The following is a 27,992-nucleotide window of genomic DNA, read 5'->3' on the forward strand; positions in this document are numbered from 1 at the left end:
TGTGTGGAGAAGGTGGCTTTAGCAGGCTGCTACACTCCTCATCAGACCTTTGAGCAGTAAGGCAGAAACGAAACTCAGCAAACAACCATTTCATGAAAGTGAAACTAATCTGTATTGGACGGCAGTGTTGGAGATTTGCATATATAAGTCATCTGGAGGCGGCCAGGAACTGCTTTCTAGGTGCAGCTGCCACGGTGGCTTTATATGCTGGAGGAATGGAAACCTAAAGCAACTGGACATGAAATGGTATGTTTAATATCAGTTATGAAATCTTACTTATGGTAAATCCACACCTGCGGCAAGAATTCCAGTATTCTGTTTAACAAATAGACATGGTCAGACACTGCCAGGGCCTTACTAAATACAGAAATGACTGCAGGTATGGGCTTCCCCTAAGAAATGCAAATGCCTTCTTCTATTCATGCATGTATTAAGAGTACAAATGTCAAGATATACTTTAAATCAGATCTCCAGGATCTCTCCTTATTGAGGCTCATTTTCCTCAATATATATCACATTAACCTGATGATCACATTTTTATATTTCCATGAACTGACATCAATGCTGAGTGATTAGACACAGCAGCCAATCTGAACAAGAAGATCTGCAGTATAAAACATAGAATACAGACAGAGCAGCAGCAGAAGACTGGGCACTGATTATAGTTGTGCCTTAACAGAGTTGTCAGGATATGCTGAAAGTTTCTGTTTTGCAGCAACTGGAGAGCTACAGGTTGCAGATGACTAGATTAGGCTACTTTCACATCTGCGCTTTCCCTTTTCACTATTGAGATCCATCAAAACGGAACTGAACTGAACAGAATGCACCAGAATGCATTCCGTTCTGTTTGGTTGTATTCCCATCGCGGACAGAATAACACTGCAAGCAGTGTTTTTCTGTCCACGATGTGGTGCGGAGCAAGACGGATCTGACACAATAGAAAACGGATCCGTCCCCCATTGACTTTTAATGGCATCCATAAAGGATTGTCATTGCTATGTTAAAGATAATACAAGCCGATCCATTCATAACATATGCAGACAGTTGTATTATTACGACGGAAGCGTTTTTGCTGATCCATGATGGATCCAGCAAAAACGCTGGTGTAAAAGTAGCCTTGGAAGAATTTGACAGTTTACAGATATGTGCTTGTTTTATTAGCCAAAAGCCAGTTTACCAGAATTTACCATAGTTGAAACTGGACAGTGGCATATATACAAATTATTTTCATTGAATGCAAATAGATACCACTTGTCAATGTACAAGCTGTATTTTATGAGAATCCTTCATCAGGTACCAGTTGTAATGTGTTTGCCATTTTGTGAATTTGCCCAAAGCTTTAATTTCAAGGTGAACGTACCAGTGGTCCAGAATTACAGGCAGTGCTCAGTGCATATATAAAACTGTGTATTTTATATAGCGTGTTCTAAATTTTTTCAGATGTTGAAGAAGGTAAAGCTGTTATGGCGGATAACCAAAAGCTTAGTGCCATGAACTCCACAGGGGACATTCATCCTGAAGTTCGACAGCAAGAGCATGAGGTATCGGTCCTTATGTTACTCATATTTTACTTGGTTTTATAGTGTACATAAAATAATTCTTCTCCTGCTTTATTATGTATATATACAATCAGCCATAGACAGGTGAAGTGAATAACATGGAATAGATTATCACCTGCCCAGGGGATATTTTAGACAGTAAATGAACAGAAAAAAGGGCACATGATCTGAGTCACTATGCCAAAATAGCAATGGCAAGACTAAGGGGTTGGAGCATCCCCAAAACAGCAGATCTTGTGGGGGTGTCATTAGTATGTAGGAGTTAATACCTACTGAAAGTGGTCCAAGTAAGGACAAAAGCGTCATGGGCACTTTAAGACTTTAAAGGGTTTCTGTCAGCAGGAAAATGGTTATTAACCTGGCTGACATTAGTGATGAACTAATGTCAGCTGAACATAACTATATTAGTGCCATCTCACTACGTGCCGCCGTTATTTAGAAAAAATTACTTTTATAATATGCAAATGAGCCTCTAGGAGCAGGGGGGCGTTGCTCCTGCTCCTAGAGGCTCGTTCTCCCACCTCTGGCCACGCCCTGCTACACTTGATTGACAGGGCGAGGCAGCGCTGGTCTCCTCTTGCCGGCCCTGTCTGCCGTGGAAATCTCGCGCCTGCGTCGTCCCGTTCAGTATTCGGGAAAGGTACCAGAACACACTGTGCATCACAGCTTGCTGTGTATTAGGCTGTGTAGCCACAGACTGGCCAGTGCCCATGCTGACCCCTGTCCACTGCCAAAAGCACCTACATACTGGTATGTGTGCATCAGAAGTGGACCATGGATAAATGGACGAAGGTGGGTTGGTCTAATGAATTACATTTTACATCATGTGGTTAGTCAGTTGTGTATGCACTGAGATGGCACTAGGATGCACTAGGGAAAGAAAGTCGGTGGTGACAGTGTGATGCTCTAAGTAGTGTTCTGTTGAGAAACCTTGTGTCCTGGCCTTCATGTGGCTGTTACTTCGACATACAAACAACCTAAACAATGTTGCAGACCAAGTACACCTCTTCAGGGCAAAGGTATTGGCAGTGGATGCTTTCAGCAGGATACTGCCCCCTGTGATACCGCAAAAATTGTTTAAAAAAAATGGCTTGTAGAACATGACAGAATTCAAGAAAGTGAGGATTTTCTATGTGACTGGGTAACAGAAATTGTAGTCCAAAGCAAAACAAGGATTCAGGAAAACAGTCACATTTTAATTTTTGGGTGAAGTTACACTTTAAGTTAATAAACTATACTGTCCAAAACACATTTTTTTTCAACATGAATAGTGAATCTGATCAAATGGCATATGGATACGTGGATCTAGGTTCAAGGAGTTTGGATTTACTGGAAATAACTGTAAGGTTCTTGAAGTACAGCCCCATGGCATTAACAAGGTAGTATCAAATTGATCCTATATACATTGAATTTGTTTGAAAAGGCATAAAATGTATTATTAAAAATGACCTGCATGGTCATAGGGCCTTGCTAAAAAGCTTAGATGACACCTCAAGTTTCTAAAGGTAAAATCAAGGTTCCTAACAGGATATTGTGTCCTTCTCTGTGTAGACCAAGAGTGATGCGCTTACTAATTCAACAAGATTCAAGGTTGACATCATGCAGTCAAAATCAGAGGTACCCAAACCATCGAAAAGTGATATCAGACTCCAACTTATCCATATGCAGATGGTGTCATGGCAAAAAATCAGTGATATTCACAACAACATTAACGTTGTGCAAAAGAACCATGCACTATACCGGTCAAATCTCAATAAAAATTACCGTGACTGCCATAGATTACTGGATACAGAGGAAGAGATGAAGTTGGTCGAGAGTAAGAAACAAGAAGACCAAGACATGAAAAATTTGGAGAAGAAAACCTTACAACTGGTGCACCTTTTGGAGCAAATCACAATCACCAAAACAAAGGACCAACTAAAAGACATTGAAGAGAAGTTGAAGACACTGGAAACACCTGAGGAGACACTGGATATAAGTGAGTCTCCTGTGCAGCTCAGAATTTCAAGACAGATGATGCATATGCTAAAACCAGTACCAGAATTGATACAGTTTGATCCGCAAAGTGCTCATCCAAATCTTGCCTTATCCCCAGACTTCAAACAAGTGAGATTTGAGCCAGTTCTCCAAACAAAAAAAGCAACCTCACAATGTTTTGAGCCAGGGTTATATGTTTTGGGGACACCAGGATTTAGGTCTGGTCGGCACTACTGGGAAGTAAATGTGGGCAATAAAAGTAGTTGGATCATAGGCATTGTGAAGGAGTCTGTGGAGCGCAAGGGAACATGGGAGTTGAATTCATCAAATGGCTATTGGGTTCTACGTAAACAAGGAGACAATGTATATTATGGAATTGCAAACACTTGTGAAAGGCTAAGATCTAACTTGTCTCCAGTGAGGATTGGAGTGTGCTTGGATTTATTTAGAAGTCACCTGGTCTTTTATGATGCCAACACCACAGACATTATTTATCAAATGTCTCTCTGTTTTGTTAAGGAGACATTGCTTCCTTTTTTTAGTCCTGGAGTGCCTATGAGAGAGGACGATTGGTGCCCACTAACTATATGTGTCTAGCTAAATAAACTTCATGTGTGGGTTCTTTAGACAGTTTTAGTGAGATATAATGATCATTGACTAAGGTTGGTCACAGGTAGATTCTGGCCTTCTTATTGATTACTGAGATTAGAAGATAACTACATTCTTGTTACTATAATTTCTAACTGGGCAATAAAATTTTTTTTTATGGTTCTTGATTCTTCTTTATTCTATTTCTCTAAATTGGGGGGGATTTAAGGATCCTTAATTGACATGTTTTAGAGGAAATCACATGATCTGAATGCTGTGTTTACCAGATCTGCGGTCTATACAAGGCCAGGTTTAAGCCTCATGCACACAAACTTATTTTCTTTCCATGTCCGTTCTGTCTTTTTTTGTGGACCGTATGCAGAACTATTAATTTCAACGGGTCCGCAAAATAAAATGGAAGTTACTCCGTGAGCATTCCGTTTCTGTATGTCCCTATGTCCGTTTTGCAAAAAAATAGAACATGTCCTATTATTGTCCTCATTATGGACAAGGACAGGACTGTTCTGTTAGGGGCCAGCTGTTCAGTTCCGCAAAATACAGAATGCACACGGACATCCTACGTATCGTTTGTAGATCAGTGTTTTGTGGACCGCAAAATACATACAGTCGTGTGCATGAGGCCTTAAAATGAGTGTTCAGCTTCCAGATTTTAGGTCTAAACTCCGTTCCTGCTATACAGTATCTTAATGAAAGTTGGATCTCCATTTTTATGATAAGAAGGATGACATCATCAATGACATCATATTGGCATCCTGCTGCTACAACTAGAACTTGCTGCATACTACTGAATGCAAAAATCCAGTATGCAGTAAGATCCAAATGTAATAGTAAATTCTATTTCATGTCATGTTACTGCATGGCTGACTAGGTTTTACCTGTGTTACGAAAGCCACTATATTTGTAAAAATTCAGTGATAATATATTTAAATTGCTACATAAGTTGTAGTGAAAACATTATTTTCGTAAAGGAACAGAACAGAATTTTTGCACATAATAGATCAAGATAGGTGAAAATGGTTCAGCTCTTTCTTTCCCTACAGCATGTTAATGGACAGAGACATGGAAACATTCCAGATAAGCATCCTTAGTAAAATACATTATCATATATGGTCAATAAATAATTTGCCAACTTGAACAGCTGTAGGGAGATCCATCAGGGGAAAGAAATGAGCTATCTTGGAGAAAAGATCTATGACCAACCAGATCACAGTACAACCGGAGGATGGAGGCATCTGTTATGAAGTCTATACCAATATGTTGCCTTGGGTAATCTAGTACGAGCAGAGGAAGAAGAAGACCTGCAGGTCTTTGCCGGGGTGGGGGGGGGGATTTATTTTGTGTGCATTTGGTACAAGAGGCAATATATTCTAAGGCTCCATTCACACGTCCGTGGTGTGTTGCGGACCCGCAAATTGCGGATCCGCAACACACCCGCCCGGCACCCCTATAGGAATGTCTATTCTTGTCCGCAAGCTGCGGACAAGAATAGGACATGTTCTATCTTTTGCGGAGCTGCGGACCTGAAGATCGGGGCCGCGCTCCGCAAATTGCGGAACTGATGCGGACCCATTTGCGGATGTGTGAATGGAGCCTTAAAGTGTAGGCCATCATTACTGATGGCAAATTAATTCTTACCGACTTTAGGATGCCCAGCCAATTTAGATTTATATTAGGTAAGACTTCATCTCTGCTTGACCATAGGGACAAAAGTTTTTCCTGAAGAGATGACCTTAACCAGAATCGAAGCAACGGACACAATCTGAGCAGGGTCAATAATATGTTGAGGCACAGTAACTTGGTCTGTCGGATCAAAAGATTGACAGACAGCATCCAATTTGATGTTTTTAGTTTCACAAGTTTTATGGAATATGAAAACCCCTTGCAGGGGTTCAACAATGAAAACAGCAATACCAAGTTAACAGAACCATATATAAGCCCCATAATAAACACCAGATTATCCAGGACTCCAATACTCTATGTACTGCCCCCCCCCCCCCCCACCCCATTGAAGGGGTTGTGCCACCTTTAAATGTTATTATAATTCTGCATAAAAAACTAATGAATATTGTAATTTACTTTCTGTTACAAAAATGCTCCAGTTGTGAAATATAATGGAACTCTCTAGTAATTAATCTGTATATGAATGTGCATGTCCACCTACTGATGTGGTTACACATGATCATCTCCATACTTCAACTGCCACATATACTGTTAGAAGCTGTGACAATTACAGGGAAAGAGATAAAGCAGAAAGGACATGCCCCTGAGGAAGGTCATGCCGCTTGAGCTGTGATAGGGAGAAAGCTGAAGCAGAAAGGACATTCCCCGAGCTGTGACATGGAGAGATTTAAAGCACACAGGACACATCCCCTGACTTTCCTGCCTAAAGAAAATCTAGCAGAGCAATTTGAGCAATGAGTGAGGAGATCTTGGAATCCATGGGAGATACAGGTCTTTTTCAAGATTTGTTAGAAAGTGACTGAAATGTACTACCGTATATGTCTGTAAGACATTAATATTCAAATATGATATTCAAGGCTGACAGGTTTCCAAGTCCTCCATCTGTCTAGATAGCATGAATTTTCCCAGAGGTCATGAATTATATCCACTGATAAAGAGGAAGATTTTTATTTAGCCATGACATGGATGCAAGCAGCCATACAAATATACTGGGAGAATGAATTTGGTTAGAACAAACAGATGTGTTACCTGCCAACAGAGGCTTTCTAGGAAACGAGACAGCGATGACCCTCCAGATAAGGAAGGCAATATGAGACCAGAATTAGGCTAGTTTAAGACAAGTTCAACGTATATGTAATGTGGAGCCCAGTTCACAACACCCCGTAAAGCAAAGAGGGGAGGATGTTGGGAAGAAGTTATTAATCATGTTTGGAACCAAGTAAGTTCTAGAAAAAATTGTAATAGAAGACTCAGCAAGGGTCACCTAATGATTACCTTTCAAGATTATGGTATAGCATTGTCATTTTTGTAGAGAATGCTGAATCCCTAGATCCTGCTATTGAGTCTTTAGAAGGCTAAGTGGATAAGTGCCCTGGAATATTAGGAGAAGCCTAGCACAATAACTCAAATGTAGTAGGGGAAGGAACATATTGTGTGGCTTGATGTTTTTATCTGTGGGAAAAAAGTGGAGAAGGAAGATGAAATAGGCAGAAAAGAAAGACCACATGGCTTGGCAAGAATTCAGATGTTCGGTAGTCTGTAGGTAAGTCAATTTATTTTCCAGCAGAATGAAAGCACTTTTTTCTGGACTAAAAATACAAAGTGCACACAGGTATGTTTGCAATGCATTTGCAATCTTCTGTGGGGCAATGCTGTTAGTTATATAGATGAAAATGACGTGACAGATTCCCTTTCACATGACCAAACTTTGGGTTTACCCCTTTTCTAGGGAGAGCAGAGAGAGGTGCAGCGAGTATGGAGAAATGTGGAATGAACCGCTGGTAATCGTTGACAAAACCTAGAAACCTATGGATGTCTCTCAGGCCCTGTGGACGATGCCAGTCTAGAACTATAGATTGTTTTTCAGGATCCATCTGTCACGGATGATGTTGCAGATAGCTGGAAGTTATGGATAAACATCCGACTGGCTTGATCCCAAACTAAGGAGCATAAAGGTGACCCCTATAAAACCCTAAGAGCTCACCCTGACTGCTAAGCACATACAAGGTTCTCAGAGGTAGACGATTGCATGCCCTCATACCTAGACTGTGTGACACCTGAAAATCCTATAATAGTGAGGGGACACGACCACCGGCTCCCTGCACTAAATACGGGGGGAGTCAGGGTCACCTAAAATCAAGCCAGCAATGAAACACAATACATGAAAGGACTTATCTGAACAAGCAGTAACAGAAGTCTCCAGCAGTGAACACTTCAATCCAGGAAGTAGTATAAACCGCAAAGTGAGGCAGTATGGGAGGGAATATAAAGGGAGGCAATTAGTTTAAATACATGACAGCTGGGAGAAGGAAAGGAGATGACAAAGTGAAACCAAAACAAAGAACATCATGCAAGAGGTACAGAAGAACGTCTGCCAGACCTTCTCAGAGAGCTGGTGGTGACACCATCTGTATGCTTTGGTCTGTGATCACATATCCATAAGTGAAAAGTGAAAACGTTTCAAATGTAGCATAGAGTCTGTTCTCACATTACCATTGTAAGACAGTGTGGACATGTTTCTGGTGAGACATCAAGTCAGGCAAGTATATCATGATGTTATCTAGATATACCATCATGCAGACATAGAGCAGATCTCATTGTTGAAAATCTCCTGGAACACTGCTGTAGCAATACTAAGACCGAAGGGCATGACAAGGCACTTGCAATGGCCCTCTCAAGTGTTAGAGGTCATCTTCCACTTATCACCCTGCACCTCAGGGATCCAGTTTGGTGAACAGCTTTGCCCTGTGGATCCTGTTAGAAAGTACCAGCATTGGAGGAAGATTTATGGATAAATACTCCATCCAGATTCTCCTTAATGTACTCTGACATGGTGTCACTCTCTCAAAGGGACAGAGAATACACAAGACCATGTAGAAGAGTAGTGCCAGGCAAAAGGTAAAGTAATGTGGTCTATAAGGAGGCAGAGTTTCCTTCTTGTCAAAAACCTAGACATAACTGGCATAGGCTTGAGGAAGTCCATGGAGGGTATGAAGCATTTGAAGCATCAGGATGAACTATAGCCACACAGCGAGAGTGGCATTGAGACCCCCTCAATGCAGAACTTGCCTGGTGGCTCAATCAATACCAGGGTCATGGCAGAGACATAGCCAAGATGATGCTGTGGCAGTTGTCCAACCAGGTAGACAGGAATTTGAGCAGATTAGTAGTCAGGGAATCTCCACATTCCCAGTGGCCAGATCCAAAGCTTTTCTGGACAGGAGGAACACCATGAAAGCCACTTTGGCATCATCATTTATAGGGAACTTGTGGACCTGCAGTTTGAATTGCATAGTGAACTGGTTCAGGAAGCCATGGCATGTCTTGGGCATGTGGTAGGGGAAATCTATTACTCCCAGACTGGTGGTGGCTGCAGTGCAGGAGTTGCGGCTTGAGGATACTGAGCTGAAGCAGAGACAGTCACTGACTCCAGACGTGCAAAGATGATATTCATGTACTGTAGTAGTTGCTCTTGGCCACTCTACTGAGTAGTCAGCTCTTTGAATAGATTCTGTATTCTGAACTTGGTGGCGCCGGCCTTAGCAAGCTGTAACAGAGAGGGTGTGGTCGGATTTGACTTAGGGCTACTCCTAAGAGTGTTAGTTAAGTGGTTCCTTGGTTTTCACCTTTTCACTCATATACAGGTATATGGTCTTTACTGCCGGGAAACCACAATGACACTATTTTTTGGAGAAATCTCTGTTCAATGACCGTTGACCCAGGTGGGTCAAGAGACACTGGTGTGTGGTACAAAGGAAACAGGAAAAATCGTGCTCAGTGGACAAGCCGAGGTCAGAGGTTCAATATGGTAAACAAGCAATAGGACAGGGCAGGTAGCCCAGGTCAATACGATGAACAGAAAGAGGTCAGGGATGGACTGAACAGGATCAACACAGTAAACAGGAAGAGGTCAGAGATGGACAGAACAGGATCAACACCGTAAACAGGCAGAGGTCAGGTGTAGAAATTTTTAGGACACAAAACACCTTTGCAAGAACTAGGGAAGCTAAGAATCTCAAATACACCATGGGAAGCAGCCATTGGCTAGGCCATGTGCACGCTGGCCTGTTAAGAGCCGGGGAGAACGTACACCATGCCTTGTAATAGACCAGGCACTAGAAGGCAGGAGGCGGGAATGGCCAGAAGAGGCATGAAGCATGGAGCTGGCAAGATAACGAAGACTCTGGTGGCTGTTCCTGCCAGGGAGATGAGATGGCGACAGGCAAGGACCGTCAGCATTATACAATGGATACTGCTTAGTCTCTTATGAATATAGTCCTAAGAGTTCAAAATGTATTCATATTAATATAATTTTGTAGAAGCTCTTTAACTCCTAGGCTCCCAGCTGGCAGGTCTCTGCTGTTTCAAACAGCAGAGGCCCACGGGTAGTGTCAGCGACTGGCAATATGGCAATAATGCCGATTGCAGTCATTTTAGCCTTTAGATGCCGTGGTAAAGTGCGGCCATGGCATCTAAATAGCGAAAAGCCTGGAAGCGCACACTTCCAGGTTAAGACCGGCATCCCCATGTGATGATAGGGATGCCAGTCATTCAGTCTAATATGCTGAGTCTCTCTGAAGAGACCCAGTGTATTAGAATTGCAGTTCCTATGTTGGCCAGCAGGTCAACATAGGATATCGGCAAAATAAACTTATACTGTCATTAAATGGGAATACAGTACAAGTTGTCATCAATCTGAGTACTGTATTTTGTAGCCTCCTAGATGGGCTATAAAAAGTTTAAAAAAATGTTTAAAAAAACATTTTTTTTTTAAAACATAAAAAAATAAACATTTAAACCCCCTTCTCTAGACTAAAAAAAAAATACTTTGCTGCGTCTGAAAATGCCATACTATTAAAATATATTATATATATTTATTCCATACGGTGGTATTAAAACAAAAAAAAACTACACATGGTATTGTTGTAATCGTACTGACCCAGAGAATGAAGCGCACATAATGGAGAGGACTAAAAGAGGAGTCCTGTCAATGCATTTTACTGCTGGTTTGTGGGAGCACAGAAGATAAAAAATACATAATTGGACTCAGCATTACTTACTCTATACACTTCTTACTCTAGTTCAGGGGGTGTTTTAGAGCTGACAGATTCCCTTTAAACTCCCTGACATATGACAAATAATAAGAATCTACTTGGTTTTACCTCTCTGTGCATAAAAAGTATATCTATAGATGGCATGAGGCACTCCTGGTTGCTTAGACCTTTGAACAGCAACTCAGCTATGACAACAATGAGGGATGGGCAGTGTCCTATTTCAGTTTGTGGTTACTTAGATAATCTTATAGAATACGCCCTGAATTTGATATTAAACCCTTCCAGCAGAAGCCAGTTCGGACCAAATGTCGAAGCCCCATTTTTCAAAACTGACATGTGCCACTTTATACGGTAATAACTTTGGAGTGCTTTTACTTATCCAAATGATTCTGAGAATGTTTTTTCATTACATATTATACTTTATGTTAGTGTAATTTGGGTTGATATGTTATATCTATTTTAAAAAAATCCATAATTTACCGAAATTTTTAAAAAATGTGCAATTATAAATCTGAATTTATCTGCTTTTAAGACAGATTGTGATATCTCACAAAAGCTATTAACATTCACTATATGTTAAGTTTATGTTGGCATCATTTTATAAATGTCATTATAATTTTAGGATGTTAGAAAGCTTAGACTTTTAGAAACAATTTTTCACATTTTCAAGAAAATTTTCAAAACCAACTTTTTTAATGACCAATTAAGTTATGAAGTGACTTTGAGGGGCTTACATAATAGAAATTACCCATAAATTACCTCATTTTAGAAACTACACCCCTCAAATTATTCAAAACAGATTTTTAGAAACTTTATTAACCCTTTATGTGTTTCACAGGAATTAAAGCAAAATGGAGGTGAAATTTAAAACTTTCATTTTTTGTAAAGATTTTCCATTTTAATCCATTTTTTCCTGTAACGCAGCAAGGGTTAACAGCAATCAAAACAAATCTCAATATTGATTACCCTGATTCTGCAGTTTACAGAAACACCCCAGATACGGTCGTAAACCTCTTTATGGGCACACGGCAGGGCTCAGAAGGGAAAGAGCTTCATATCCTTTTTGAAGGGCAGATTTTGATGGAATGTTTTTCGAGTTCATTGTCGCATTTGAAGAGACTATGAAGTACCCCTAGAAAGAAAACCCCATAAAAGTGACTCCATTTAGAAAACCTCCACTCAATGAAATTTTCTAGGGGTGTAGTGATCATTTTGAATGCGCAGCTGATGGTGAAAAATGAATATTGCAATTTTTCCACAGATATGCCATTGCAGTACCCAATATGTTGTGCGCAGTTGATGCTACTATGAAAGTCAGCACTCTGACTTTTTTTGCGTGCCATTTTTTGCGGTCCGCAAATTGTGGATCTGCAAAACACGGATTGAGCCCGTCTGCCTTCCGCAATTTGCGGAACGGAACAGGAGGCCTATTATAGAAATGCTTATTCTTATCCGCAAAACAGACAAGAATAGGACAAGACTCAAACTTTTTGCTGGGCCACGGAATGGAGCAACAGATGTGGACAGCACACAGAATGCTGTCCGCATCTTTTGCGGACCCATTGAAATGAATTGTTCGTATACGGACCGTATACGCAAAATACGTTCGTGTGAATGAGCAATAACCATTATGCTGTGTCCTGATTTTAGAAACACCCTATATGTGGCCCTAATCTATTGCCTGGAACCATCACAAGACTCAGGTGTGAAAGAGCACCATACAAAATTGAGGCATAACTTGGTCATTTACACAGCACTGGCTCTCAGGTGAAATTTAAAAAAAGACCCTCCAAGAAATGACTCCATTTTGGAAACTGTATCCTTAAGGAATTCATCTACGCGTATAGCGAGATCTTTTAGTTTGTGAAGAGCAACTAAAAAATATTTTTTATGGCCAGTATGTGTGACAGAAGGGGAGGATATAGAGTAAAAAAGTGTAAAAAATTCAAGGATATGTGATACATTTTAAAACTGTTTTTAATGCACAGGCCAGGTTTGTGGGGAATGTTTCGCACTGGTGGATTTTGCAAACACGCTGCATTTTTTTCATTTGTTAGATTCCTGAACACACACAGGTTTGGTGGATTGGGTTGTGGACCCGCCATCAGATATTGTGGTTAAGATCAGCATGCCTCTCTTATCCCTATATCTTACAAGCATCAGATGTTAGCTGCAGACAGCCCTGCTCTTTCGCAATCCTATTGTTTGTGACAGCAAAGTTTTGGGGAGGTCCCTCTGATTCTTCAAAATCATGCTACAGGCTACAGCAGCTCTAGACGGAAGGACTTTAAGCAAAAAAGCACTATTATAGAAGTTGTCTATAAATAAGTGATAACCCTTGCCCAGTAGAATTGTATAAGATCCCATCTAATCTTGCCACTAACGACTAGGAATGAGGGGTATTCTGGGGGTTACATTTTAGCATCCTTCCCGTCATAGATTCAGAGACGGTATACCTGGCTGCACTTTCACAGATCTTATAGCGTTTAACCCTTTCCCAACATACGTCGTACATGTACAGCAGATGTCAGGTCTTTAAAGAAATTTGTCCTGATTATTGCAAGTAAAAAAAAGTTTAGAAAAATATGAATAAATTCAAATCACACCCCTTTCCTCAAGATCAAAATAAAAATAAATGAACAACAACAACAAAAAAAATAACATCAAGGGTATCGCTGCATGTAAAAACGTCTGTACCATTAAAATATTTAAAAAATCCCATACAGTGAATGGCGTAACGGATTTTTTTTTTTTTTATCACATTACTTCCCAATTGCATTTTTTTTAAATCCACCCTATTTGGAATTGCAACCTGTCCTGCAAAAAACAAGCCCTCATACAGAAAAATTAAAAAATTTATGGCTCTGGGAGGGCAGGGAACGAAAAAAGAAATAGCAAAAACAGAAAATAGCTGCATCAGGAAAGGGTTAATACCGTTCCGGGCACTTTTAATTGGGAGATAATGTCTACATTTGAGCCTCCCCTTAAAACTAACTAGAGATTCATCCAACACAATATTTTTCTGGGGTGTATAAAATTGGGAAAAGGTACTACAATAATGATCGAAATTTAGGTCTTCTGGATGTGGGCAGCAGCTGTTATCCAAGAAGTGGAGAAATTGAAGGATAGCTTCAAAACATGTTGGGCTCATAAGAGTGTGGTAGAGTAGGGGGCTATATAATATATCCGGTTACCAATCATTGTGAATATTTGGCTTTTTTATGATGCCAAAACGCAAAAATATGCTCAAAAATTTGCACAGCTCTGCTGCATTTGTGTAGGTTCAATTTTGGCCTTTGGCATAGAAAGAACCAGGATTCTAATAGATGAACTGAACAGCATAAATGTTGGTCTGCCCCCCCCAAAAAAAGGGAAAATAATCGATGGCCTCAAACCCTATGGTGTTAAATTTAAGGCCTGGGGAGAATGTAAAATCAAGCACTTGGCGGCCATAATTGTCCACAGCTATCCATGTCAGCTTGGGCAGAGCAGGACCTGCAACTGAGCAGTGCTGATGGGGGGAGACACAGTCTCTTTACTCCACCTTCACTGGCAGTGTCAGAGCATAGCATTTCATATAAACAACACTGGAGAGTGTCACGCTCATCCACAGGAAGCCAGGAGCTCGGACCTCGCCCTGAACCTTGGCGCACAACAAATCCCAAATGAAAAAAGAAAAACGGTCCAGCTTCACTGAAAATACTTGAGGCTTTATTGAATCCCGTGCAGATAAAAACCAACATACAGCAATGCAAGAAATCGACCGGTTTCGGATCACTATAGGTGCGGATCCTTAGTCATGATGTGCACATCATGACTAAGGATCCGCACCTATAGTGATACGAAACCGGTCGATTTCTTGCATTGCTGTATGTTGGTTTTTATCTGCACGGGATTCAATAAAGCCTCAAGTATTTTCAGTGAAGCTGGACTGTTTTTCTTTTCAATATAGCATTTCATATGCATCATCAGCTGTGAAATGCCTGCGGGCCATATTAACTAACAGAAATGGTGTCAGGCGATGGCATACTGGACCTGTGATCCTGAACCATCACCAAGAAGCCAGGAACCCAAGAGACTTTCTGCTAGTCACAATTGTGCTTCATCCAGGCTCTCTAATACCTGAAGGAGAGGTATACCATTTATCCTTAAGGCCCCTTTACATTGGCAGAGAATTTGCCAGATAATCGCTAACGAGCTCTGGCAGTAAAAAGGTGCCGCCAATTAACCGATGAACTAGTGAAAAGCTCATTCATTGGGTAATAGGCTTGCTTGTGAAGGCACCTAAATCATCGTTTGCCGGTAGCAGATTGTGATGTCTAAACAGCCACTGCTGCCAGAAAACAACGAGTCTGTATGAGTATGAGCGATGGCTTTAGAGATCGCTCCTCCTCATACTGTAAAGGAGATCGTCCCATATAAATGCAGCGGTCTCCTTCACTGATGAGCAGATGATTGCCAGGAAGGAACACTTCTTTCCCGACAATCGCCTGCTGAATTGTTCAAATAAAGGGACCTTTATCAACTAGGGTCAAGGCCTGCAAATAAGGGGTGTGTGGCATTGGTGATTACGATTCGTTAAATGTATATTCTCCTATTTTGTGTTCTTCGTTGTGATTGTAAAGGAGAGGTGGACTACTCAACGTGTACTGTATACCAAGTAACCTTCATTTTAGATAAATTATTTATTAGACCATAATTTGTGGTTTGTCATTTCTTTGCCATGTCATGCCAGAATTTCTACCAGTAATCCTAAAAATATTCTTACAGGGGTTAAAAGAAAAAATATACAGGTCATATCACAACAATTATTTAAAGGGAACCTGTCACCGGGATTTTGTGTATAGAGCTGAGGACATGGGTTGCTAGATGGCCGCTAGCACATCTGCAATACCCAGTCCCCATAGCTCTGTGTGCTTTAATTGTGTAAAAAAAACGATTTGATACATATGCAAATTTCCTGAAATGAGTCCTGTACTTGACTCATCTCAGGGACAGGACTCATCTCAGGGTAATTTGCATATGTATCAAATCATTTTTTACACAATAAAAGCACACAGAGCTATGGGGACTGGGTATTGTGGATGTGCTAGTGGCCATCTAGCAGCCCATGTCCTCAGCTCTATACACAAAATCCCGGTGACAGGTTCCCTTTAAAAAAAAAACTGAAAATGATCAAGCTTATAATATGAGGTTTGTTCTATATTGTGGCTGGTATAACAGATTTTATCACCTGCCTCATCACTACTGCACCAGTTCTCACTGCTGCTGCTACCGCTGGCCTCATCACTATACATTACGAGATACATATGGCTACGTCACTGCTGCAGCCATGTAAACACATCCCTAAGGCACTTTACCTGTTGTGGCCTCCATCATCCTTTCCCCCATCAGGACCTAAGCTTAAAGGGGTATTCTTGTTTCATGAAACTGATGATGTATCCTTTTTAGATGGGTGAAGATCCAACTCTCGGCACCCCCACCGATAAGCTGTTTGAAGGGGCTGTGGCGCCAGTGCAGCTGGTTCCTCTTCTATGTTCATCTGCACATCGTCTACATTGCGGTGGTAATGCAGTATAATTACAGTATCTGAGGATAGGTCATCAATATTATGAAACTGGAATACCCCTTTAAAAGGATTCTGTCAACTATATATTTTTTTTCTTCCATTTAAAACCAGATCGTGGCATACACCCTTTTTGCTAATCTGTTTTTATATTATGATTATACATATTTTTTATTTCCTGAGCATGATTATGTGGGCAGCCATCTTGCCTGGGCTGTTAACAACATTTAGAGAATTGCTTTACAGCAGCCACCACAGGCCATAGACACAGTGGACTGGAGGAGACTCGTTGACTTCTAGGGGAGAGTTTTCTAGGCATGATCTGTGACCTGTGCAGAGGTCAGGAGGGAGAAGATAAGCTGTGATATCACCTATTGTGACTTGTGGATCCTGTGTTAGGATACTTTCACACTAGCGGCAAGAGACTCTGGCAGGCTGTTCCGGTGGGTGAACAGCCTGTCATATCCGTCCTGCCGCTAGTTCACGTGTGCCCCTGGACAGGCGCTCCGTCCCCATTGACTATAATGGGGGCGGGGGGCTGAGTTCTGGCAGCAGCACGACAGCGCATGCCGAGAGGCAGCCAGACTAAAAGTACTGCCCCAGGACGGAGCGGCAGTCCCGGGGCACACGTGAACTAGTGGCAGGACGGATCCGACAGGCTGTTCACCTGCCGGAGTCCCCTGCCACTGGTGTGAAACTAGCCTTACCGATATATAGAGGTGCCACCTGTCATTCTAATCCTGCCAACAAGTGGCGCCTATTATTAGGTTTAGTGGCCAGTGCAAAAATTTCAGGATTTTAGGATGTTTTTTTAAAAAAGAGTGATATGTGAAATTAAAAAGAACCACCAAAAATTATTTAAAAAAATGTTTATCATACAAAAAAATGATTTAAACAATAAGGTGTGATCTAATGCCACATTCCATTTAAGTAATTGTACCAACTATGATGTTATTTAGGAACTGTATTAGCAGTATCATGTAGTATGAGCACTGTATGGTTCTGTTACTTATCTTCTACTGCTATGAATATTCCACTGAAACAGTTTATTCTATACCCCCTTATATTGCCCCGTTCTGCTCAAACATTCTCATGAGCAGCTAGGTTTCTGCCTATAACAAAATCAGCACATTGATCTCCTGCTGTTGTCATCATTCTTTTGATTTTATCAGATCTACTCCTACTATTACTACTACTGTTACTACTACGGTTACTACTACGGTTACAATGTAACAGAATAGGTAAAACCTGGCAGCCTGGAGTCCAAACCAGAAACAAGATTAATGCTGCTCATGTGTTAAACTCAGAGGACTGCCTAGACTGGATACACTGGGGCCGATTTGCTAATAATGGTTGAAGGGCATCTGTCAGCAGATTTGTACCTATGACACTGGCTGATCTGTTACATGTGCGCTTGGCAGCTGTAGGCTTCTGTGTTGGTCCCATGTTCATATGAGCCTGCAATGCTGAAAAAAATGTTTTAATATATGCAGATGAGTTTCTAGGAGCAATGGGGGCATTGCTGTTACACTTAGAGGCTCTGCTCTCTCTGCAGCTGCTGCGCCCTCTGATTGACAGGGCCAGGAAGTGAAAAGGTAATCATGCCTGGCCCTGTCAATCAAAGTAGAAAGGGTGCTGCAGTTACAGAGAAAGCGAAGCCTCTAGGTGTAACGACAATGCCCCCGTTGCATCTAGAGGCTCATTTACATCCAGTGCCTTCAGAAAGTATTTATACGCCTTGAATGTTTCCACATTTACCACAAACTATTGGGATTTTATGTGACAGACCAACACTAAGTAGCAAGTATGTGTGAAGTGAATAGAAAATAACCGTTTTTTAACATTTTTAATATATAAAAATCTGAAAAGTGTGGTGTGCCTTTGTATTCAGCCCGCCTGAGTCAATACCTTGTAGGACCACCTTTCACTGTAATTACAGATGCAAGTCTTTTGGGGTACATCTCTACCAGCTTTTCACATCTAGAGGCTGAAATTTCTGCCCATTCTTCTTTGCAAAATAGCTCAAGCTCAGTCAGACTGGATGGAGAGCGTCTGTGAACAGCCATTTTCAAGTCTTGCCACAGATTCTCAATGGGATTTAGGCCTGAATTTGATTCTAACATATGAATATACTTTGATCTAAACCATTCCATTGTAGCTCTGGCTGTATGTTTAGGGTCGTTGTCCTGCTAGAAGGTGAACCTCTGCCCCAGTCTCAAGTCTTTTGCAGCCTCTACCAGGTTTTCCTCCAGGATTGCCCTGTATTTAGCTGTATCTATCTTCCTATCAACTCTGACCAGCTTCCCAGTCTTTGCTGAAGAAAAGCATCCCCACAGCTGATGGTGCCACCACCATGTTTCATGGTGGGGTTAGTGTGTTCAGGTTGATATGCACGGTTCCCGCCCCACATAGCATTTTGCATTTAGGCCAAAAAGTTAAACATTGGTCTTATCTGACCAGAGCACCTTCTTCCACGTTTGCTGTGTCCCCTACATGGCTTGTGGCAAACTGCAAATGGAACTTCTTATAGCTTTCTTTCAAAAAAGGCCTTCTTGCCACTGTTCCATAAAGGCCAGATTTGTGGAGTAAACGACTAATAGTTGTCCTGTGGACAGATTCTCCCACCTGAGCTGTGGAACTCTGCAGCTCCTCCAGAGTGACCATAGGCCTCTCGGCAGCTTCTCTAATTAGTGCTCTCCTTGCCTGGGCTGTCATTTTAGGTGGACAGCCATGTCTTGGTAGGTTTGCAGTAGTGCCATACTCCTCCCATTTTCGGATGATGGATTGATCAGTGCTACGTAAGACGTTCAGAGCTTTTTTTTTTTTTATTACCTAACCCTGCTTTACACACCTCCACAACTTGGTGTGTTCTTTGGTTTTCATGATGCTGTTTGACTACTAATATTCTCTAACAAACCTCTGAGGCCTTAACAAAACAGATGTAGTTATACTGAGAATAAATTACATACAGATGGACTCTATTTATTAATTAGGTGTCTTCTGAAGGCAATTGGTCACAATGGATTTTAGTTAGGTAGGGTTATCAGAGAACAGGAGGCTGAATACAAATGCACCCTACACTTTTCAGATTTTTATTTATTAAAACTTTTGAAAACCATGTATCATTTTCCTTTCACTTCACACATACTTACTACTTTGTGTTGGTCTATCACCTAAAATCCCAATAAAATAAATTTAAGTTTGTGGGTGTAACGTGAAAAAATGTGGAAAAGTTCAAGGGGTATGAATACTTTTTTAAGGCACCGTATATTAAACCATAATTTTTCTCAGCAATGCGGGCACATAATGAACATGGAACCAACACAGACGCCTTCAGCTGCCAAGCGCACATGGAACAGGTCAGCCAGTGTCATAGGTACAAATCTGCTGACAGATGCCCTTTAAGATTTAGACAGTGTAAACCACTCCAGTGGCTGATGCTGGATGATAAATCTTAGAAAACTAACTGATGGTCACTAGGGACCTAAATAGGTCTTTGGATCATGTACTGTTTTTTAATTAAAACTTCACTTTTATTATTTTATTTAATACACATTGTCATTTCTTATCTCTATATATACATTAACACTCCATAGACAATTTAAAACTATCAGTGGTGCGGGCTGGCTCTATCTTATTGTTTATATTTTCTACTGTTTATTGCCACAGTTATTTCTGGCCTACCTGTATAGCTGTTTGTACGCTCCTATTAATGAGGTTCACTACCTTCATGTAGGGGTCAGTGGTGTAGTCTTTACTATAAGACTCGAGTCTTTAAGAGATGGTCTCCGACCCCAACACTCACACCTGCACTATCCCCTGAAGATGCTTGTTACCCAGCAGAACATGTCGGGATGCAGGGTGCCTGAGTGTGAAGTTTTAAACAGTGGTAGTGGGGGAGCTCTAAAAACATACGAGCGGATGTATAGCTACATAGGTGGCAGCAAACACAATACAGGCTAGTAATACCAGTTGAAAAGAATTAATAGGTGTATAGCAGCAGCAGTAGTAGTGATAACAGCGAAATATGGTAAAGACTACACCACTGACCCCTACATAAAGGTAGTGAACCTCATTAATAGGAGCGTACAAACAGCTATACAGGCGACAATAAAAGTAATGCCAGAAAAAATAGGCCAGAAATAACTGTGGCAATAAAAAGTAGAAAATATAAACAATAAGATAGAGCCAGCCCGCACCACTGATAGTTTTAAATTGTCTATGGAGTGTCAATGTATATATATATATATATAGAGATAAGAAATGACAATGTGTATTAAATAAAATAATAAAAGTGAAGTTTTAATTAAAAAACAGTACATGATCCAAAGACGTATTTAGGTCCCTAGTGACCATCAGTTAGTTTTCTAAAATAGTAAACGTTGACATGTACTGTGAGGTCAGTTGATACGTAGTTGTAAAGGATGATAAATCTGGAGCACCTTTAGACTTTCTAGTTTAAGTTTATAACGCCTATCAGTCGGCTTACTTTGCACCACAATTGGGGTAAAAATTTTCAGCACAGGGTTACATATTAAGCCACGCCCATTCCCTGCTAAGCCACACCTACCAACATTCCTGGTCATCTCAGGGTCTAAAATCCTTAATAAATGTGGTGTAAGACATAAGCACCAGAATTCTGCCTAATTTACAATAGTATATATGCCCCATTGTAACAAACACTTATGTAAACACAAATTTTTCATTTCAATGCCACCAGATCTTGAAAATAATAAGAAACTGAAATCCAATGTATATTAGAAAGTTGTGTAACTTTTTATTAAAACACAATTCAGTTTCAGACATCCCCCATGAACAGTGTGTCTGTGTGAACCCGTCTGGCACAGAATATCAGACTGTAGTATCTTGTGACTTGGCAGGTCACCATAACTGGTTTTAAATAGCTCACCAGGCAATGTTCCAAACTAAGCTAAATCCAGGCAGCATTATGCTAGTTTTAACACATTAATCATGGACAAACAGGGCTCTAAGGTTGTCGATGGACATCCATCTAGGATTATTGTTTACGGGTTTACCCATTAGAGTGGAGAGCAGCTACAATGAGGACCTCTCGCTCTGGAGGATCAAGTAGGTCCATGCATTACACAGACAAGCCATTCGTTTCAATAGAAATTGTGCAATGCTTCATTTCCCCTGGAAGGTGCTGCAGGGAAACTGAATGTGGGTTCACTCACAGATTACAGCTGATCACTGGGGTCCCAGCATTAGTTTATTATCAAGAGAGACCCTCCTTTAATGATATGAGCCGTGTATTAATTATGAATCCACACAGTTTAAATGGTGAGATGTTATCAAATATGAATTTCTAAGTGTAATACTAAATGTTATGTATATTTCAGGCCGAAAGCAAATTCCACACAGTATGCAGTGTGACAAATGAAGATGAAGATGCAAGCATTGCACCATTTCAGACAGGTGCACAAGATAATTCACAGCAGGAGGAAGATGCTAAGGTATTGCCTGTTACTAGATGCTTGCTGAGTATTGGGGTGCAGCTTTAGGAAATGTAGAGTTAGCAGTCTTACTCGTGCACTGATGCCTGAGGTGACCCAAAGAACCCTCTTTCACAGAAGAAGAAGAAGAGGACAAGAGTATTTGCAGTAGCACATAGGAGGTGTCGCCCTAGTTACAGATTTTGCATTGGACTCAGTAGCTTCAAGTTACACTTGGGTCTTAAAGGGATTCTGTCACCAGGTTTCACCCCTGTCAGCTAAACATATGCTGATAGTCAGGGCCTCATCAGGATTCCTAATGTGGGCTTCTAAATGTGATCCGTAGCCTTATTTTGCTAAAAAACTGGTTTTACTAACCTGTCACTCAATGAAATAAGGTGCCCAAGGGGATGTCAAGGGATGCAAGGTGCCAGCCGCACCCACCGCCGTTCGTGCCCAGCGCCGCCTTTCCAGACTTCTGCACCGCCTCCTAATCCTCTGTGCCGCCTCTCGCTCTCCCACTCTCCCTCCCCCTCTGCTGTAAGATCTCGCGCGTGCGCACAGGGCTCTGCCTGATGTGCCAGTGCGGACTTCTCGATTTGGCTTCTTAAAGCGAAGTGTGCATGAGCCGGCACTTGGCTCAACCCATGTATGACCTGCACTCTGGCGCCAGCCTCTCAGAGCCCTGTGCGCACGCGCGATATCTTACAGCAGGAGGAGGGGGGAGAAGGGAGAGCGAGAGGCGGCACAGAGGATTAGGAGGCGGTGCAGAAGTCTGGAAAGGCGGCGCTGGGCACGAACGGCGGTGGGTGCGGCCGGCACCTTGCATCCCTTGACATCCCCTTGGGCACCTTATTTCTTTGAGTGACAGGTTAGTAAAACCTGTTTTTTAGCAAAATAAGGCTACGGATCACATTTAGAAGCCCACATTAGGAATCCTGATGAGGCCATGAACATCAGCATATGTTTAGCTGACAGGGGTGAAACCTGGTGACAGAATCCCTTTAAAGGGGTTGTCTCATTTCAGCAAATGGCATTTAGCACGTAGAGGAAGTTAAAGGGGTTGTCCGAGTTATGAAAAAAAAAAATATAGCACTGTAAGTCTGATGGGCAGCAATATATAACTGAGCTAAGCAAGATTTAGATAAAAAAAATATATATAATATTATTTTCTCATTTCCCTGGTTCTCTTCTTGGATCTATGTTTACCTGCAATAACAACAATCTCTGCCCCTCCCCCTGCTCTGCAGAGGGAGTGAATATACACTCACTTAAAGAATTATTAAGAACACCATACTAATACGGTGATGGACCCCCTTTTGCCTTCAGAACTGCCTTAATTCTACGTGGCATTGATTCAACAAGGTGCTGATAGCATTCTTTAGAAATGTTGGCCCATATTGATAGGATAGCATCTTGCAGTTGATGGAGATTTGAGGGATGCACATCCAGGGCACGAAGCTCCCGTTCCACCACATCCCAAAGATGCTCTATTGGGTTGAGATCTGGTGACTGTGGGGGCCATTTTAGTACAGTGAACTCATTGTCATGTTCAAGAAACCAATTTGAAATGATTCGAGCTTTGTGACATGGTGCATTATCCTGCTGGAAGTAGCCATCAGAGGATGGATACATGTTCTCATTCTGTTTACGCCAAATTCGGACTCTACCATTTGAATGTCTCAACAGAAATCGAGACTCATCAGACCAGACAACATTTTTCCAGTCTTCAACAGTCCAATTTTGGTGAGCTCGTGCAAATTGTAGCCTCTTTTTCCTATTTGTAGTGGAGATGAGTGGTACCCGGTGGGGTCTTCTGCTGTTGTAGCCCATCCGCCTCAAGGTTGTGCGTGTTGTGGCTTCACAAATGCTTTGCTGCATACCTCGGTTGTAACGAGTGGTTATTTCAGTCAACGTTGCTCTTCTATCAGCTTGAATCAGTCGGCCCATTCTCCTCTGACCTCTAGCATCCACAAGGCATTTTTGCCCACAGGACTGCCGCATACTGGATGTTTTTCCCTTTTCACACCATTCTTTGTAAACCCTAGAAATGGTTGTGCGTGAAAATCCCAGTAACTGAGCAGATTGTGAAATACTCAGACCGGCCCGTCTGGCACCAACAACCATGCCACGCTCAAAATTGCTTAAATCACCTTTCTTTCCCATTCTGACATTCAGTTTGGAGTTCAGGAGATTGTCTTGACCAGGACCACACCCCTAAATGCATTGAAGCAACTGCCATGTAATTGGTTGACTAGATAATTGCATTAATGAGAAATAGAACAGGTGTTCCTAATAATTCTTTAGGTGAGTGTAAGTGCTGCCCTAAGTGACATGTCTGCCTGCTGGGAAACTCTGCAGCATGTTGTAGGTGTAGGACTACAAGTCCCAGCTGTACAATGACACTGCTGGTACACACATGATCTTCTCCCTACCTGTTCTTGTGCAGAACTCCTCTAGTATGTGAGCTCATGTGCTCAGCATTTGTCTCCTCACTGCCTGCAGCTACTCAGTAAAGCCTTCAGCCCTGAGTCTGTGCTCCTGAAGGGGTTAATCTTTCCTGAAGTATGCAGTGGGAGGGAGACACAGGGCAGACAGCAGCAGCAGACGGCAGAGCGGAGAGGTGTGGCCAGAACAGTGACGTCTCGTGTACAGATACATATCTGCTCTCTCAGGCTTGTGCACGAAACATCAGAGCAGGGAGAGAAGCTGACATCACAGGTCATGTGACCCTCAGTGAAATCTGAGAAAGGAGCAACTACAGATGCAGTAAGTGCATGGTAAAGCTGTTACATTTGATTAGTTAGAAACATACAAAGAACAAAAAAATAACTCTGACAACCTCTTTAATACAAGCCACTTACTAATGTATTGTGATTATCCATATTGCCTCCTTTGATGCCTGGATTCATTTTTCCATCACATTATACACTGCTCGTTTCCATGGTTACGACCACCCTACATTTCATCAGTGGTGGTCGTGCTTGCAGAAAAAAGCACCAGCCTATGTGCAATCGCACGGTCTCGGTCACCAGAGAGGCTGGCACATTTTTCTATAGCGTGCAAACACGACCACCACTGATGGATGGCATGGGGGTCGTAAACATGGAAATGAGCTGTGTATAATGAGACAACCCCTTTAATACTGTTGAATATCTGCATATAGGTTTACCTTTCCTACTACTGAATCTGTTTGATAGATCAGCCACCTTCCGTGCAAATAGTGGTCAAGGCTGGGTCAAGGAGGTGGAACTATGTTTACTGAGGGTGTTAAAAGGCATCTGTCAGCAGATTTGTATCTATGACGCTGATATACATTTTGCAGGCGCACTTGGCAGCTGAAGGCATCTGTGTTGGTTACATGTTCATATGTGTCCGCATTGCTGGAAAAAAATATATATATATGCAAATGAGCCACTAGGAGCAACAGGGGCATTGCCATTACTCTTACAGGCTCTGCTCTCTCTGCAACTGGTGCAGTGAAATCATCATCACACCTGGCCCTGTCAATCAAAGTGCTTAGAATGCGGCAGAGAGAACAGAGCCTCTAGGAGGCTCTTTGCATATATGAAGCAATGCAGGCACATATGAACATGGGACCAACAAAAATGCCTTCAGCTGTCAAGCGCACATGTAACAGGTCAGCCAGTTTCATAGCTACAAATATTCTAACAGATGCCCTTTAAGTCACAGATAATAAGATGATCCCATTTTGCTAGATGTCCCATGAAGACTACCAATTTTCATAAGCCCTATTAGGGCATATGTATGTTATGGGAGTGGAAGGTCCTGTCCAGGACCTCCCTCTATGAGCTAGCAATGAGAGCCACCAGGATTTAAAAACACAACCCACTGACTAAGCCAACTTCAACATATAAAGATAATTTTTTAGATGATTTGAGATGGAAATTCTGACTGATGGCGTCCCCTGATATCTCATCTTTAATTTAACATCTTCAGTGTATAATGCCACACACTTGATTCATCTTTTAATAGTACGGTACTTCACATCAAGGTCTTTATAGTGTCTTGACTATAATGTCTGTGAACAAGCTAAAAACTTGTCTTATTTCCTCTCCATAGAGTTCATCAAGCCTTGTACTTCAAGAAGATGAAGAGACCCAACTTTATAACAAACGAACATACTTGCAGCAGGTAGCATGGAAACTGTTTCAAGACTATGAGAAAAAATTGCAGACAAGGCGCTTCATTGGAGATCTCCACAGGGAAAGGCTTAAAGAATCCTTTCATCACCTCCACCAGTATCTTGTAAAGGAGGAAGGAACATGTATTGCCAAACAGGAAAATACATTAGAAACATCTATTAAGGATTTGGAGGCTAGGGTCCAGACATTGCTAGGGTTGTCCTCCACCATCACTGATTTTCTAGTGAAACTAGAAAAAGGACCAACAGTAATTCAGACCATGGAACATTTGAAGATAGTCAGAGATCAGTTAGAGGAGATGTCCAAATTTGATGTACCTCTAAAGAGTTACTTATCACCTTTCCAGGTCCAGGAATGGCGAGGAATACGGCATATTCTAAAACCAATGGCAAAATCACTATGCTTCGACCCCAACAGTGCTAACCCTAATCTATTCCTATCACAAAATCTTAAACAGGTGAGATACACGTCCTTCCCTCAACATAGAAGCACCACAACCTTCTTCTACCCAGGGCTTTATGTACTAGGATTGCCTGGGTTTCAGAGTGGTCAACATTACTGGGAAGTGGATGTTAGCCATAAGAGCAACTGGATACTTGGCATAGTGAAAGATACAGTGCCACGAAAGGGACCTCATAATCTGAGCATCAACAATGGTTTTTTTGTGGTGCGTAAACAAGAAGACAATGTATACTATGGATGTGACCTATCAACTCTTAAACTTATGGACTCACCTATGAGAATCGGGGTGTTTGTGGATGTTTCTAGTGGTCACATAGCTTTTTCTAATGCAGATAACACAGAGTTGATTTTTGTCATGTCCGGATGTTCCTTTGTTGGGACACTTTTTCCATTCTTTTGTCCAGGGGTTCCTGTTAGAGAAGAAGACTTGGGCCCATTATCCCTATGCTATTAACTATATAAAAATACATGTAGGACAGTGGTGTACCTCTGATAGAGGCAGACCACGCAGCTGCTATTGGGCCTGTGTGCGAAACGGGGCCCATAGTGAGAAAAAAGCACCACCGCTTAATTACACTTATTAATGTCCAGCTCTGTCATTCCCTTTCTCTTCATTTTCACCCCATTCTCTATTGTTTACTCATATCTCACACATATATATATATATATATATATATATATATAGTACTGTAGAAACAACCACTATTACCTCATGTACCTTACACATCAGTACACTGCTATATATATCAGTAAATCTTATGGGGCGAATACTAATGAGTGCTTCTATTATGAAAGCACAGCTGACCAAGTCCAGAGCACGAGAGGTAAGTGTTTTTTTTTTATTGTATTTGCTCTGAGGCATGGGGGGTCTCATCTGTGGCATGGGGGGCTGATCATCTGTGACATGGGCACCTGATCATCTGAGGCATGGGGGCTGATCATCTGTGGCATGGGGGTCATTCACATTGGGGTCTGAGCTGACGTCTTATTGTGGGTCTGATCTGAAGTCTTATTGGGGTCTTATTAACATGGGGGGCTGATCATCTGTGGCATGGGGGCTGATCATCTGTTGCATGGGCAGATTGGACTTTGCTGAAAAACATCTTAAAAAATCAGCACGCTTCTGGAAGAACATTCTTTGGACAAATGAAACCAAGATCAACCTCTACCAGAATGATGGAAAGAAAAAAGTATGGCGAAGACATGGTACAGCTCATGATCCAAAGCATACCACATCATCTGTAAAACACGGCGGAGGCAGTGTGATGGCTTGGGCATGCATGGCTGCCAGTGGCACTGGGTCCCTAGTGTTTATTGATGAAGTGACCTAGGACAGAAGCAGCCGGATGAATTCTGGGGTTTTCAGAGACATACTGTGTGCTCAAATCCAGCCAAACTGATTGGTCGGCGTTACATTATACAGATGGACAATGACCCAAAACATAAAGCCAAAGCAACCCAGGAGT

The 27,992-nt window shown here is 41.7% G+C and overlaps 1 protein-coding gene across 3 annotated transcripts; it reads left to right on the forward strand.

Annotated features, from left to right (window-relative positions):
* LOC121003657 (E3 ubiquitin-protein ligase TRIM39-like) lies at nt 1–27,521 on the forward strand. 3 transcript variants are annotated; one of them, XM_040435517.1, is made up of 4 exons: nt 1–246; nt 1,441–1,541; nt 21,806–21,919; nt 25,982–27,521. In XM_040435517.1, the coding sequence occupies exons 2-4, from the start codon at nt 1,464–1,466 to the stop codon at nt 26,978–26,980; spliced, it is 1,191 nt and encodes a 396-aa protein (XP_040291451.1). In that variant the 5' UTR covers nt 1–246; nt 1,441–1,463; the 3' UTR covers nt 26,981–27,521. The 3 variants fall into 3 exon arrangements, with proteins under 3 accessions (XP_040291451.1, XP_040291452.1, XP_040291453.1); XM_040435518.1 differs by lacking the exons at nt 21,806–21,919; nt 25,982–27,521 and adding an exon at nt 3,111–4,301; XM_040435519.1 differs by lacking the exons at nt 1,441–1,541; nt 21,806–21,919; nt 25,982–27,521 and adding an exon at nt 3,111–4,301.
* Nucleotides 27,522–27,992: the final 471 nt, after the last annotated feature.

The sequence above is a fragment of the Bufo bufo genome, chromosome 6 (genome assembly GCF_905171765.1).
Source record: "Bufo bufo chromosome 6, aBufBuf1.1, whole genome shotgun sequence".
Taxonomy (NCBI): domain Eukaryota; kingdom Metazoa; phylum Chordata; class Amphibia; order Anura; family Bufonidae; genus Bufo; species Bufo bufo.

What these genes read in the sequence shown, in the direction of transcription:
- LOC121003657 (XM_040435517.1), top strand. Translation starts at nt 1,464, where the DNA reads ATGGCGGATAACCAAAAGCTTAGTGCCATGAACTCCACAGGGGACATT. An exon ending in TTCGACAGCAAGAGCATGAG is followed by an intron (nt 1,542 to 21,805) that starts GTATCGGTCCTT and finishes TGTATATTTCAG; the next exon opens with GCCGAAAGCAAATTCCACAC. An exon ending in AGCAGGAGGAAGATGCTAAG is followed by an intron (nt 21,920 to 25,981) that starts GTATTGCCTGTT and finishes TCCTCTCCATAG; the next exon opens with AGTTCATCAAGCCTTGTACT.